The 15,336-nt window shown below is 40.6% G+C and overlaps 1 protein-coding gene across 4 annotated transcripts; it reads left to right on the forward strand.

The window, feature by feature from the left end:
* The first annotated feature begins 3,464 nt into the window (after nucleotides 1–3,464).
* Nucleotides 3,465–6,994, forward strand: LOC122670455 (zinc finger protein CONSTANS-LIKE 15-like). Of its 4 annotated transcripts, XM_043867333.1 has the most exons (5): nucleotides 3,465–4,448; nucleotides 5,908–6,108; nucleotides 6,360–6,425; nucleotides 6,504–6,622; nucleotides 6,753–6,994. In XM_043867333.1, the coding sequence occupies exons 1-5, from the start codon at nucleotides 3,528–3,530 to the stop codon at nucleotides 6,868–6,870; spliced, it is 1,425 nt and encodes a 474-aa protein (XP_043723268.1). In that variant the 5' UTR covers nucleotides 3,465–3,527; the 3' UTR covers nucleotides 6,871–6,994. The 4 variants fall into 4 exon arrangements, with proteins under 4 accessions (XP_043723268.1, XP_043723267.1, XP_043723270.1 ...); XM_043867332.1 differs by having other exon boundaries at nucleotides 6,360–6,622; XM_043867335.1 differs by lacking the exon at nucleotides 5,908–6,108.
* The last annotated feature ends 8,342 nt before the right edge of the window (nucleotides 6,995–15,336 follow it).

A 15,336-nucleotide genomic window follows, 5' to 3' on the forward strand; every position in this document is an offset into this window, starting at 1 on the left:
TTATGTACATGGGACTAATTTGAAGAAGCTATAGCCATTAGCTTAGCCCAAATACATCTCAAACTCAAAATATGGAGAAGATGATTGAAGATGACAATGGTGGTGGTGAAAGTGGGAACCATGGAACGTGGTGGTGGAACCATGGGAAGACCATTAAAGGTCATTGGGTTGGGGATCGAGGACTACTACTCTATATGAATTATGTAGTTTGGAACTTTTGTTTGGATTCATTCAACCAGAACTTTATACGAACAGATGGTGTCAAAAGTTTAATACTTCCGCACAAAGAATCTTTTGCAGTTTTTGATCAAAGGACCAAGGACTACCACTATCCTTCAATATTAGGCATAGTTCAAACACAATATACAGATGGAGTACCTTCAAGGGAGTCATTTCCTGTGGTTTCTCCTTTGTCGCCGTCGCCTAAGGATGCAGAGCATGAACCGACACAAGATTTCCTTCCGCCGTCGGCCGAACAGACACAGATGTGCAAGGGGATCTCGGAGGAGGAGTCTGTCTTCCTTTGTCGCCTAAGGATTCGAGAGGGGGAAGCGAGAAGATTTTTATCCCACCCTTCTCTCACCATCGCATGGTCTGTGAGAGCGGTAGGGAGAAGATAACCCTAACATGCTTGCCGTCGCCGACGCCGTGAGAAGTAACCTGTCTTCTTTATCACCGACGCTGGTCACTGTGAATATTCATGAGAGGTATCAGTGGCAGAGGATGAGTTTTGCGAAACAAGGGCGGGAAACATCATAATCTCATTTTCGATTTGACCTTGGTTAGGGTTAACCAAGGTTAACTTCCAAAATTCAAAATGGACGGTTGGATTTTTATATGACACGTGTCAACTTTTGAGATCGAAACTGGGAAAAAACTGGGGGATGGAAACTGGAGGTGATAAGAATCCGTTAGGTATAAGTTTTGCGAAACAAGGGCGGGAAACATCATAATCTCATTTTCGATTTGACCTTGGTTAGGGTTAACTAAGGTTAACTTCCAAAATTCAAAATGGACGGTTGGATTTTTATATGACACGTGTCAACTTTTGAGATCGAAACTGGGAAAAAAACTGGGGGATGGAAACTGGAGGTGATAAGAATCCGTTAGGTATATACAGTTAAATGATGATGTCATTGGATTAACTCTTTCTAAATAGCGAAACTATCCTTCCCACATGGTACCATAATACCCTTGTATCTATTAATGAACTAGACGGTGAAGACTTCTCCGCCTCTCCATTCTGTCTCCAAGCCCCTCTCTTCCTTTCACACGAACCTCTCTCTCTCTCTCTCTCTGTCATCTCTTTCATCTCATTGCTCTAATGGCGACCCCACCCTTCAATCTGTAGAGGATCTTTTTAAGTGAAAAAGTGAATAGAACCTTAAAAAACCTTCTCTAAAGAATTCCTTTCACCCTCCCCTACTGTTAGAGTCGGGGTTTTCCAATCGGATTGAATGGAATGACAGTTTCTCATTCTGAAAACCTTAAACTGTTCAATTGACACGCAAGGAAAACCCCTGAAAAGAAATATGAAAGGGAGTGATTTCTGTAGTTGGCGACCCCACGCTCCGATATGGGGAGGGTGTGTTACTCGCCCCATATTCACAGGATACGCTAGTCTTAATGTCTGCAAATTGGTTAGAGTGAAGGAGACAGAGCCATCACCAATTCATAGGGGTTTCTTCCGTTGGGTTCTAGTTCTTGTACGACAAATGGTTCTCATCTCTGGAATACTTCTCTGTTTTTGCCTAAAGTTAATTTGATGACTTCCTGCAAATATTGACTCGCCGCACATTTGATTGAGCTCTTTCTACATTCCAACTTCAATGATTCAAATCACGTTGAAATAAGAATATACGTTTTGAGATCTTATAAAATTCTTATTCCTCAGAATGTTCCAAATCCTTTCTGGCTTGGCATATGTTTGTGAACAATTAAAAAGGAGTGATTACCTGTACCTGTATCACGTAGACTCACATACTGATTACTCTAAGATCAAGGGCAAGGTTATAAACTACAGAATCGAGGACGGATTGGGTTGGAATCGAGTACCAAAAAACCCTGGAATCAGTCCTTATATATGAAATTTGAACGATTCTAGGGTTTTGGCTATTGAATCTGTCCGACAAGTTATTTTTCATCAAAAAGGCATTTGCTGCTGGAAGAATGTGGTGCAGATACAACCTAGGAATTTCTTGTTTAGATAGATCCATGATGTTGTAAAGTTCTTTCATTCTTCTTCACATATCCAATGTAAAGTTCTATACAGGTTCATGACGGGGCAGGGTGTGGTGGCTGGGCAGGGTGAGGGTGGGTGCCTTCTAAATCCCATGAAGGCATGAAGAAGAAGGGGCAGGGGTGGTGTTGTAGGGAAGGAAGGGGAGGGGTCAGAGGAGGGAGGAGTTGCAGACGGGGCACACCACCCTGTTCAAAGAAAAAGAAGACGAGAAGATGAAGAACATTTTGAATGTTCTTTTATGTATTTAAGTAATGGGGGTTAAAATGGATACCCTATTTCTTAAATTTTAAGTAAATGGTATTAAAACGTCAAGGGAAGGTTGAAATTTTGGAAGTTCTTGGGATGTTTGTATAATTAGGCTTAAATGTAAGGGGCTGTACGTAAAATTTACCCTTAAAAAATCTAGAGCAGACCTGTCGCTCTCTCTAATAGAGTAGACCACTTGTAGTCTAGTAGAGTAGACGAGTCCTCCCTCTTGTAAATTAGTCCTGATGGGTTGGCACGGCGAGGACGAGCTAGTAAGATCGCGAGTCGAGGGATGAGATCGCGTCCAGCTAAGTACAAGCCAGCGAGCTCCTTCGGCTCGAGTAAACTGCCAAGCAATGAGCGACACACAGAGCTGGACGTCAGGTCGAACTCCAGCCCGCACCGCTACTAGGGTGCATCGCGCCTATCCACAGAGACGACAATGACCTGGCCACAGCCAGTGCAGGAGGAACGACCTCTATACTTCGTGTAGATAACGCAACAAGTACCAAGGGCCAGCATGGCCTGAGTTTCTCGCCCGCATCGCGCCTAACAGGCTTGTGGGAAGTTAGGGATAAATATTATCTCACATATCATTCCGAAACTGTCTCACTCCACTTTGAAAATCTAGCTTTTTTATTCAGGCACGATTCTACCCCCAACCACATTAAGTAAGGGAGGTAACCCTCGATGCATCTATCTGAATTCTCTTTGGATTATCTGTTGTTCAGAGATCTAACTTAAGCATCGGAGTGTGATCACCGACAACGCCCAATACTCTCTGCTAATCTTGTCTTGCAGGCAGAGCTCGCTCCAATAGATTTCTTGACGCAACAAGTACCATATTTTATCCATAATGGATGTGGTGGTTTTTTGCCAGCTCAGCAAAAAAAAAGGTGTCGGCTAAAGTTGGGGATTTTCATTGGCTTCTTTTGGATTTCCCCCCACACTTTGTTCTCCCTGTTGCTAGAGGATCAATGGTTTCTCCATTTGGTTCGAATTTCAACGTCTATTACGTACTGAGTTCTGAGATACGGTGATGGTGTTTATGGCAATGGAGAACAACGAGAACCTTAATTTAGTTGGTAGTGCTGAAAGGATCCCCTGCGATTTCTGCAGCGAAGAGATAGCAGTCTTGTACTGTAGAGCGGATTCTGCTAAGCTCTGTTTGTTCTGCGACAGGCATGTCCACTCCGCTAACGCTGTATCCAGTAAGCACCTACGTTCTCAGATCTGCGACAATTGTAATTCCGAGCTTGCTTCCATCCGTTGCTCCACTGACAATCTGGTGCTCTGCCAGGAGTGCGACTGGGACGCCCACGGCCTCTCCTCTGTCTCCGCTTCCCACGACCGTAGTCCGCTGGAGGGTTTCTCCGGCAGCCCATCCCCACTCGAACTCGCTTCCATCTGGGGTTTGGATCTCGGCGGCGATAAGAAATCTCCCCCACCCCCCATGATGCCGCCAACGGGTGACCATATGGTGGTGTTCCCAGATTGGTCTTCTCTGGATCTGGTTATGTTGGTAGATCCCTTGGCTTACAAATCAGGATCCGCCGCAACGACTACTTTTCAGGAACTAGTGGTTCCGAATGACAAGAAGTCTCACATGTACCCTGATGTTCCATGCGCCGATATGACCCCAGCCACTTCTAAGCGGCAGCAGAGTTGCAGCAACGGAAAGCGAAAGCTCGTCATTCTTAAGCAGCTGGTTGAATTGCTCGGGCGGGGCCTTCCTGACGACTTGCGCCCAGGGACGCCTGGTAGGACTAGTGCGCAACAGGGGAAAGTTGAAGGTCTTGATTTTCGTTCTAAGGTTGACAGGGCCATGGATGAGAACATATCGTTGCATCACCAAGCACCATACACTTCTATGCTTCCGGATAGTGTTGTTCTGAGACAGAACGACGGTCTGGCTGAAAATAATATTCTATGGGCTAATCCTCCCGAACAGGCCAGTCAGGTTCGTTCACTTCCCATCTGACTCCCTCTCTGTGTTCCTGTACCTTATGAGTTTCGATTCCACATTTTCTGTATTGCTAGTATAATTCTTTGTACTTCAATTCCCATTTTATCTGCTTTCGTAGAACTATACTGTTTCTTGGTGTACCCGGTCTCGGTTCTTGTTCGATTAAATAGTTCACCTTATTGTGCTTTTGGCTTTACAGTCGGGGCAGCATCGATCACCATCCCTGTTGACCAGATCGAAACTTCCCTTGCATAGTTACATGAATCTAGAACTCTGTTGAGTAGTTTTCTTTTTTGGCATTTTGAATCTGTGAATAGTTAATGAACCCACCTCAGTTCAACCAAATTAATTCTTGTGTGCCTGCTTGCTGTCTGCTTTAAAGATCCTTTGGGTGTTAGGAGTTGGCATGATGATTTTTGTCCTTTTTCCTTTTTTAAAAGTCGACCCCTTCTCTTGTGGAAGATGATAGAGCCCATTGATTCAAACCCCACTCCCCCAAAAAAAAAAAAAAAAAAAAGGGAAATCGATCATGTGACACTGAGCATGAAAATTTTTCACCTTATTCATGACTGTTTCTCCATTGTGTTTAAACACTCAACATCTGTTTGAATGTTCTTATTTCTTGAACTATGATTGATTCCATGTGATCATTTCTTCTTCTCTAAGCCTCTGTGCATTTGTACACCTGAAGGCTTGGAGAATTCTAAAATTTGCACTGGGATCTAGATCTGTTGGTCAATTTTGAATGGTGTTGCAGCTTTCTGGAGGCGAGTGATTGCTGAGATAGCTTTTGATGGGCTTACTTGGTTCTTGTGTACTGAAATTTTGATCAGGAAATAACCTTCTTCAGTTAATTTTGATTATAAGGAAAAGCCAAGTCCTTACAGTTCATTTAAATATTGAAGTAGGTGGGTTAACTTCTTTTTCTTATGTTTTGGGAAAGTTTGAGAATTTAATGTTTCGAGAACAAGGTAAACTGCCAGTCTTTTCATTTAGGGAGGACTTCCTTAGGGTAATCTAATCCAGACTAGATGATGGCTTATTAAATGACTGTTATCCACATTCTGCAACTCTTAGACTGTGTTTGGTATGCATTCTTGTAATAGATTCTGTATCTAGAACACAATCTAAAACCCGATTCTTCTCTATTTTTTCGCTTCACAATATGTTCTAGACCCAGAGTCTATTCTAAGAATTCATACCAAAAACAACCTTAGTTTTCTCTGCAGCACTTAAGAATAAACTTAGGCATATGAGGTTTCTTCTTCCTTTTATGCAGTGAAACATTATATGCGTAGCTTTCTTGGGAAGGAAAGTTGGTGATTTTGGTTTTCATGAAACTGGTTATGTTGCTTTCCTCTTTTTTCATATTCGCTTATGGTTTGTCTCTTCCCATGACCTTTTCTTTCTTATATAAAGCTTCTTGTGATCAAAGTTACCATTTTTCTTGCAGATTTGGGATTTTAATTTAGGAAGATCAAGGGATCATGAGGCATCTGGCCCATTAGATGTAGGATATGGTACAAGCAATGCAGGTTTTGTGATCAAAAGTTATAGTGACATTATTAAAGAACCTCCCTGGGAAACCATGAGAGTTCTAAAAGACATTTACCAGATGAATTGCTCTACAGCACGTGAATTCTCATCACAAAATGTAAGCCATTCTGATGGTCATTGATAGGAACTAATTGCATTTGAACATAGAGCTGCAATTGCTGCAAGATGGTATCCAAATTAATAGATGTCTCCTCTCTGGTGGATGGGAACCTTGCAACAATATTATAGCATCATATGTGTGGATTGGAGCAGAATGAGGTCTTTCTGTTGTTTGTCTTGGAAGGAGCTTATTATTCCGCTGCACTTCCCAGGTAGCTGATGTGTTTCTCTCTTATTTGCATGCTGCAGACTAACTCAAACAACCCAGCTGCAAGCCAGGGGGCAACAATAGCTGAAAGCAATAATGTACCTATGGTAAGGGCATCATCAAGTTCAACTTTGGCTAAACCTAAAGCCAGTGGCAGCTCTAAAGATGTCCATTTCGTGCAACAGCCTGTACTGACTAGAGATGAAACCATGCCAGCAGCAATAATGGAGGTTGACATGGAGTTGCTGACAAAGAATAGGGGCAATGCCATGTTACGTTACAAGGAGAAAAAGAAAACCCGAAGGCATGTTCTGCCCCTCTCATATTCTTGACTTTCTTTCTCAGCTTTTAAATTAATGTCCAAGTTCCTTTGCTTGTTCTTGCAAAACTCTTTCTTTCTAGTTTCTAATTGTGATGTTGGGAACTGTTTCTAGATATGATAACCACATCCGCTATGAGTCGAGGAAGGTTAGGGCTGATACTCGGAAACGAGTGAAGGGTCGGTTTGCCAAGGCTAGTGGAGCTTCATCAGATGTTGAAATCGACAGTTGAATGGGTTTTGAGGATGAGCTACTCATATCCTGTGTAAATACTGCAACCAGTACTTTCTCTACCATGAATGTATATTACTCACGTATTCTACTCCATTACTGCACGGTAATCTCTCTCTCTTTCTCTTGTATTTGTGTTTGTCTGTGTTGGGTTGCTTGGGTGATGGTAACCATTACGAATAAAGAGATTAGATGGCAGTGCCAACTTGTGCAAATCATGGAATTGGATGTTGTAGATGGAAAAACAACTTGAACGGGTTCCTTGACTGTAACATGAGCAATTGAACATGGATATTCTCCTCAAGGTCCACAGTGCATTTCTAATCTTAATGTGGTTCACCAACTTGGTTAGGCTCAGTTTTCCATTCGAAATCATAGGATTTGCTTGCTGATGAAGATCAAACATGTTGTAGTCAATGTGGATCCAACTACTAATGTTCTAAGCAAAACTTGGGCTACATTGAGAGTTTAATCTCTCTGGTTCCAAGAGCTGGGTCTTGTGAGGCTTTGGGTTGACGATGTGGCCCCTCTCCAGTCCACTTTAGAGTACTGTGTTAGAATAAATCGATCCGAATAGGGACAAAATCCCAAAAGCCAGGATCTCCATAGGACATTCAAGAACACAATCAAATAAATAATAGAAAACAGGGATAGAACCACCAACCTTGTTTCGCATCCATAGTGATGATGATTGCAGCGGAAAATAAAGAACAAAGATCTAGGTGTTTCCCCTCTATTCTCAAAGTAACTGGCCTGATGAGAATACCGTATGCGCAGGGACGATGAACACTGAATATCTCCTTCTCTTTCTAGAATGCACTCCTCAATAGTGATTGAGAATAATTAGTTGTTATGGGTAGAGGGGGGGACCTAGCTCTCCTTATATAGTAATCCCTAAAGGGTCTGATTCATCACAGTCTCAATAGGAATCTATCTGCACACACTAAAGTCAGTCCACATAGGAGTCCTAATATAACTCAATGACCCCCTTAACTAGACCAATACCATAATTAGCCTGAGTTTCACTTTATTTAATATTAGTCCATATTAGGGAATATAGAATTATATTCCAAATATAATTCTAACATTCTCCCACTTGGACTTATATTAAATCACACATTTTTAAAGAGATTTAAAAACAGTTTTGACCAAAACAAATCACAGGCTAACAATTCTTTAAGAAAACTTTATGTGCACAATTTTTTAAAACAAATTGGTCTAGAGGTCGTATTAGAAAATCAAACCTGTCCCATAGAGTTTTAGACACCGAATCATGGTGGTAACTGCATCTATGATCAAGCGACACAGAGCCTTCCATGGTCACGAGAGCCTTCAACTCTACTAACATGGATGTAATGTGGTAGTGTGGCAACGAGATAATACTCACATAGTGATTCCTTATGTATTATCAATTTGTCAGTCCAAAATTTCTCTTCTTTAAGTGGCACAGGCTCACTAGAGAAATAGTCTTTATGATTCCAACGAATCTGTATGTCTCATCTTGAATAACTCGAATTTTACTTTATGTGTTCCAAGACATACCTTTAGGCTAATAACTTAATGCCCCAGCCTTGCTTAAGGTTAATACATTTCTTAAGTCTTTAAAACTAGATATATATACATCACGTCAATAAATGAAACACCCAAGTGTTCAAAAGAATTTTGCATGCAATGACAGCTCATACATATAAGCCAAGATTTACCACACGGTAAAAATTACAGATGAAAATAAACTTCATTTTACAATGGAGCAAAACAACTCCCACTAACCAACCGCATCCCATGATGCACCCAAAACTGTTATTACTATATATCTTGATGGGTATATTCACAAAATCTAAAATGGTCAACTACTTTATGAGATACCTGAGTCAAATAACCTGAGTAGCAGCCCCATGGTATGCTATAAACTTTACCTGTATAGTCAATGTGGTTACCAATGTCTGTTTTGTACTGTTCCATAATACTGCCCTTCCTGCCATCAGGAAAATATAACCAGATGTGGATCTCCTATCATTCTCACAGCTAGCAAGGTCGGAATCTATATGACCTACTAGCTTGAGTTCAGGAATGTGTCTTTATGTTACATATAATCTTTTGTCCCCTTCAAGTACTGTAATACTTTCTTGGCAGCAACCCAGTGGCTAAGACCAGGATCTGACTGATATCTGCCAAGAAGACCCGTCCCAAAGCTAATATCCGGTCTGGTACAGACCTGAGCATACATGATACTACCTAGTGCGCTAGCATAAGGCATCTCATTATGTCATCCTTCTCAGCTTCAATTTTTGGGCACTGTGTCGAGCTCAGTTTGAGAACAGGAACATTCCCAGGTTTGCAATCCAGCATACTGAACCTCTCTTGAATACGATCAACATAAGCCCTCGGAGAAAAACTTAGTAAACGACGAGAACGATCCCTATGGATCTCAATGCCAAGGACAAAAGAAACCTCACCAAGGTCCTTCATGTCAAATTCCCTAGATAATAGTTGCTTTCATTTATGCAACATCCCTAGGTCACTACTAGCAAGCAGGATGTCATCCATATAAAATATGAGAAAACAGGATTTGCTCCCACTGACCTTGTGATATATATACTGATCCGCTTTGTTTTCCAGAAAATCAAATGAAGTCACGACACTGTCGAACTTCAAATAATACTGCCTGGAAGCTTGTTTGAGACTGTAAATAGGCTTCTTGAGTCCACGCAAGATGGTCTGAACCATCCACCACAAGACCCTCAAGTTTAATTCAACAAGCTCCTAAACATCATTATGTTTCATCAATTTCACCTCATATCTCATTACATCAAACCAGAAATCTAACTGAGGACTAGAAACAACGCCCGAATAAGTATCTGGATCAACCACACAACCTATGTCGTAGTCATGTTCTCCCAGATAGACCTCATAGATAGATGGTATAAATGAATTTCTCTCCCTGATGGATTTTCATAATGGTGCTACCACTGCCTCACCTTGAATCTGAGGAATCTCAGCTGGAACTGCATCAATGATAGGATCTTCAACCGCATCCTGATTAAGAGGAATCTCATCAGGTGCTACATGAATGTTAAGGACCGTATCAATATCAGGATCCTGAACTCCAGCAGGTGTAACCAATGGCATAGTATACCCCACATCCTTCTGAATAGGTACTAATGTACCAACCATGTCACTATCTTGAACAGTCTGAGAACAATCATTATTTTCGGTTACATCAAATTCCAGAAACTTCGCTGTCTATGAGTCCACAATCCTAGTGCCTCTGCAGGGATTATAAAATTTATATCCCTTCAAATGATCTGGATAGCTTACAAAATAGTAACGAGTAGTCCTGGGATCCAACTTATTCAAGTCGGATAATATAGTTTTACTTCTGCAGGGCACCCCCAAACTCTAAGATGGTTTCTGGGTTTAGTAACTAAATGGTTAAGGATACAAGAAGTAATTTTCAAAAACTTCTTCCATAAGAACTTAGGTAAAATTTGTCTTACTAATCATACTCCTCACCAGTGCGATTATGCTTTTCGGCGACACCATTTTTCTCAGGACTTCCTGGCATAGTAAACTAACCAACTATCCCAGAGTCCTCTTAATATTTGGCAAACAGGCCCTTAAGATATCCAACATCGCCATGTCTGCCATAATACTCACCCCCACAATCGGATTTAACAATTTTAATAACTTTTTCAAACTGTTTCTCAACTTCAGTCCCAAAAATCTTGAACTTGTCAAGAGATTCAGACTTTTCTTTAATTAAGAACAGTTAGCCATATCGGGAGTAGTCGTCTGTTAAAAGTGATGAAATAAAAAATTTATGCATAATGTGGCTGAATAGGGACCACTGATGTCAATGTGAATGACCTCCAACAGGTCAGAACTATAGACTACAGTTTTCTTCTTTATCTTGATCATCTTTCCCTTACATCAGTCTACATAAGTTTCTAGATCACTTTCGAGAGTAGGTAGGATGTCAGACTTTATCAGTCTTTCCACTCTTGCCTTAGAAATATGACCTAACATCTTATGCCACAATGTGAAAGACCGTTCTTTAGGTAAGGGTTTTTTGGAAACAACGTTTTCAACATTATAGAAGGCATAGATATCATTGGGAGATAAACACAGTCTGTAAAATTCATTGGACGTAATGCATGAACCAACTTTATTTGAAACAAATTTATCATACTGTTATTTATTTCAAAATGGTAACTACCAATGTCCAATACTGAAATCGAAATTAAATTCCGCCTGAAGGATGATACATAAAAAGTGTTCTTTACAGTCAAATTAAAATTAGAAACTAGTAATAAAATGATATCTCCCACGAACTTTACGTCAATCATATCCATCGTTTCCTTTGACAAGCCTTGATTCATCCTGATTTGGCTTCTTCCAATTTATGAATCCCTGTATGGTAAAAGCAACTTAGTTAGTTGCCCCGCCATCTAACCTCTAAGAACTGGATGAGGCTTATGATAGATTTGATGCAGTCCTTCTTTATGTGACCCTTCTTCTTGTAAAAGAAGCAGCGATCATTCTCTTTCTTGAAAGAGTCTTTCTTGGGTCCCAAATTGTTAATCCGATCGTACTTTTTATTGGCAAACTTATGAGTATGGTTTTAGACTTTTCACTCTCATGGGATTTGGAAATAACAAGTAGTTTCTCTTCCTCAGATACAATCCTAGAAATAAAGTCATCGATACTCCAGACACCATTCTGGGAAAGGTAGTTGGTTTTGATGATGTCAAAATTAGAAGGTAGGGTATTAAGAACTTGATAAACAATCAAGGCATCAGGAAGAGCAATATTCAAGGCTTTGATTTTGGTTTGATAGTCAACCATCCAAATAATATAATCTCTAACACCCCCAAAACCATAATATTCCATATTAAATAGCCCTTGCAGAAGTCTCCCAATCTCAGCATTCGATGAAACTTGGTATCTCTTGGAAATTGCATCCAACAATTCCCTGGCAATACATTTATCAGGCAGACCACTCTTTAGGTGTTCCGGTATTGACCTATTTACAGATAGTACAGCTAAGCAATTACTCTTTTTCTATGCAGAATGCACAAATTTTTTATCCTCAGTACTGTCAGCTGTTAGGTCCATTGGTTTATCTATAACAAGGGACGTAAGCACATTTGCCATCTCCATGGCAAACATAATGTCCTCTTTCCACTTCTTAAAATTTGACCCAGTAAGAATCTCAATAGTGACAATGTTATTGTTGACAGAAAAAGTGATTGAAAATTTAAACAATGAACAGTACAACAATCAGCATGATGCAAGTATAGCTTGAAACCTTATAAGCAAATGAAAATTTTACACACATCGTTGTGAAAACACCTTTGGGCTGAATTCCCAATATGCAATTGTAAAAATCCCTACATACCAGTGGCCATGAGAATACAGCTCAACTTTCAAAATCCACCACCTTTGGGTGTGCAAAATTCTAGGATCAACATATTCACATGCATACTGTATATGTATCCCTTTAAGTATCAATACATGATCACCACCTTTGGGTGTATGACCACACATCAGAGTTGAAGGACATCCTATAATTGTATGAGACCGGTGTTTCATAAATCTAACAAGGAAGGTCGCTTTGGCGGCTGCATCCTATCGAACCCATGGAACCCTCTCTTGGGATTTTCCAAAATTACTCACATCCTTAAACAAATTGTGTTATTTTATAATTTATGACAAGGGGCTTAACTGTCTCAAAATTAACACAAATATGCCAACAGTATTGCTCATCTAAGTAGGTATTCTAGCAAGTCAGAAAAATTAGTTCGGTTCCCAATGGAACGAACCGACAAATTTCATAATAGGACATACATCAAAAGAATACCAAGAATATTTAAAATATGCATATTTGTTTTTAATGTCTTAAAACTAGCACAAAATCCAACGATTCTGTTCATCAAGGTAGGTATTCCAGCAAGTCAACAAATTGGTTTGGTTCCCAATGGAAAGAAAAGATAAATTTTCGAAAAAGACATGCATCAAAAGAATACCAAAAAAAATAAAAAAATATGCATATCTGATCAAAACAGAGGGCACCACTGTGTAGAGCACAGAAAAACAAAGCCAATGCAAAAAAGGGGATCCCAAACGGAGTCTCGTAGCCCCCAGAAAGCCCGGTCAAAGTTTTCAGCCCATAATGGTTGACTTTACTAGTTTGACCGGTCCAAATGGTCAAACCAGTTCAATCAAACCAATTCAGAATCAAACCCGGTTCAACCAAAACGGTTCAATTCCGCTCAAACCTATCCGGGTCAACTCTGCCAGGGTAAAAAATTTGGGTTGTCGGGTCAACAGGTAGACCTGACCCGACGGCGCACGTTAGCAAGCTTATATAAAAGGCAGGGGCGCACGATAGTAAAACCCCAGAAATCCTTTTTTTTTTTTTTTAAAAAAATCCAACCGGAAAGTGAGATCCACTCGTCTCTGCCGCCGACGCTTGAGAGCAGGTCTGGCGGCCGGCGACGATGATCCACCCATTCAAATGTTCAGCTCTCCGAGCTCTACACCCCTATGTGATCTGTTTCGATTTTCGTCGGAGAAAAATTCCGGCAGTAAGCCGTGTCCATACGAATTTTTGAAAATTTTAAAAAACCCTAAAAACCTTGATTCAAATTGAAAAAATTTCGATTCCCTTAGCATGTTCTATTATTTTGAATCCATATAGGTTCAAGAACGGATCTATGGAGGTTTTGATACCACATGTTAGAATAAATCGATCCGAATAGGGACAAAATACCAAAAGCCAGGATCTCCATAGGGCGTTTAAGAACACAATCAAATAAATAATAGAAAACAGCGATAGAACCACCAACCTTGTTTCACATCCATAGTGATGATGATTGCAGCGGAAAATAAAGAACAAAGATCTAGGTGCTTCCCCTCTATTCCCAAAGTAACTGGCCTGATGAGAATACCGTATGCGCAGGGACGATGAACACTGAATATCTCACTCTCTTTCTAGAATGCACTCCTCAATAGTGATTGAGAATAATTAGTTATTATGGGTAGAGGGGGGACCTAGCTCTCCTTATATAGTAATCCCTAAAGGGTCTGACTCATCACAGTCCCAATAGGAATCTATCTGCCCACACTAAAGTCAGTCCACATAGGATTTCTGATATAACTCAATGACCCCCTTAATTAGACCAATACCATAATTAGCCTGAATTTCACTTTATTTAGTATTAATCCATATTAGAAAATATGAAATTATATTCCAAATATAATTCTAGTATACTGGTGAAACATAAGAAGGGGGAGCTCTTGATTTCAAACCCCACAGGCCCACACTCCGCTTTTTGTAGTGACTACACCACTTTATTGAAGGACTGTACAAAGGACTGAAAAGTGACAAGGCTTTTTTTATTGAGAAAGTTTTCTTCCACCAGTGGGGGAGAGTCACTCCATTACAGATGAGAATAGCTCCTGATCTGTCATATCTGCCAGCAACACATTCAAACTGCCATTTACCTTTTTTCTGGAATGCTCTTCGATCCAGCAAATATGGCATCAAGCGGTTCTTTTGACGCAGTTTATGGATCAGACCATCAGCCCTGGTATCATCAATACTATCACCAATCAGATCCCTTATAATAGAGACAGCACCCTCAAGACTGCTCTAAGCTGCAGCATTATTTGGAACATCTGGATCGGATGCTGGGATCTAATCTTCAGGCAGCAAAGTTTCAATTCAAGGGAGAAATCATATATGGGGCTATCTGTCATTGGTTTCTGTCACCTAATTCCTTTGTCAAATTCAATGTGGATGAAGTTAGTCAAGGTAATCCTGGCAGGGCTGGTATTGGTGGTGTCGATCCCGCTTCCAATTCCATGTTTATCTGTTGCTTCTCTATTGGCATTGGATGGAACTATGCATTCATTGTAGAGGCTACGGCTGTTTGGTATGCACTATTGTCGGCGTTAACGCTGAACTTCAGTAAGCTGATCATCGAGAGCAATAACTTGCTGGTTGTGCATCTCTTAAGCAGCGGGTCTCGAGCCATCCCCTGGAGAATTGCCCTGATCATCACAGGTTATCATCAGATATCGTTTTTGTTTGAGGAAATTCACTTAAAGCACCCTCTTAGGGAAGCCAATTCTGTAGCGGACTGCTTAGCTTCCTCGGGAGCAAGGGCTCAAGACAATCTCTTTTGGCAAGATTCCCCACCTCACTGTATCAGACTTCCTATGCGTGCGAACTTTATTGGAACAGAGATTCATGTCCCTTTCTCCCCGATTGACTCAACGAGTGGACTAAGAACACGAAGCTTCACCACCACTACCTAAAAGTCTAAAACAAGGGGTATGGTTTCCCGTTCATCAAATTTTCGTCTTCCACCGCAATAGATTTGAGTGCACTGATCCTTTTTCTCTGCCCTTCGAACTTTTAGGTTATAACTAGCACTGTGATAGGAGACTCGTGTTTCTTGAT

The sequence above is a fragment of the Telopea speciosissima genome, chromosome 8 (assembly GCF_018873765.1).
Source record: "Telopea speciosissima isolate NSW1024214 ecotype Mountain lineage chromosome 8, Tspe_v1, whole genome shotgun sequence".
NCBI lineage: Eukaryota > Viridiplantae > Streptophyta > Magnoliopsida > Proteales > Proteaceae > Telopea > Telopea speciosissima.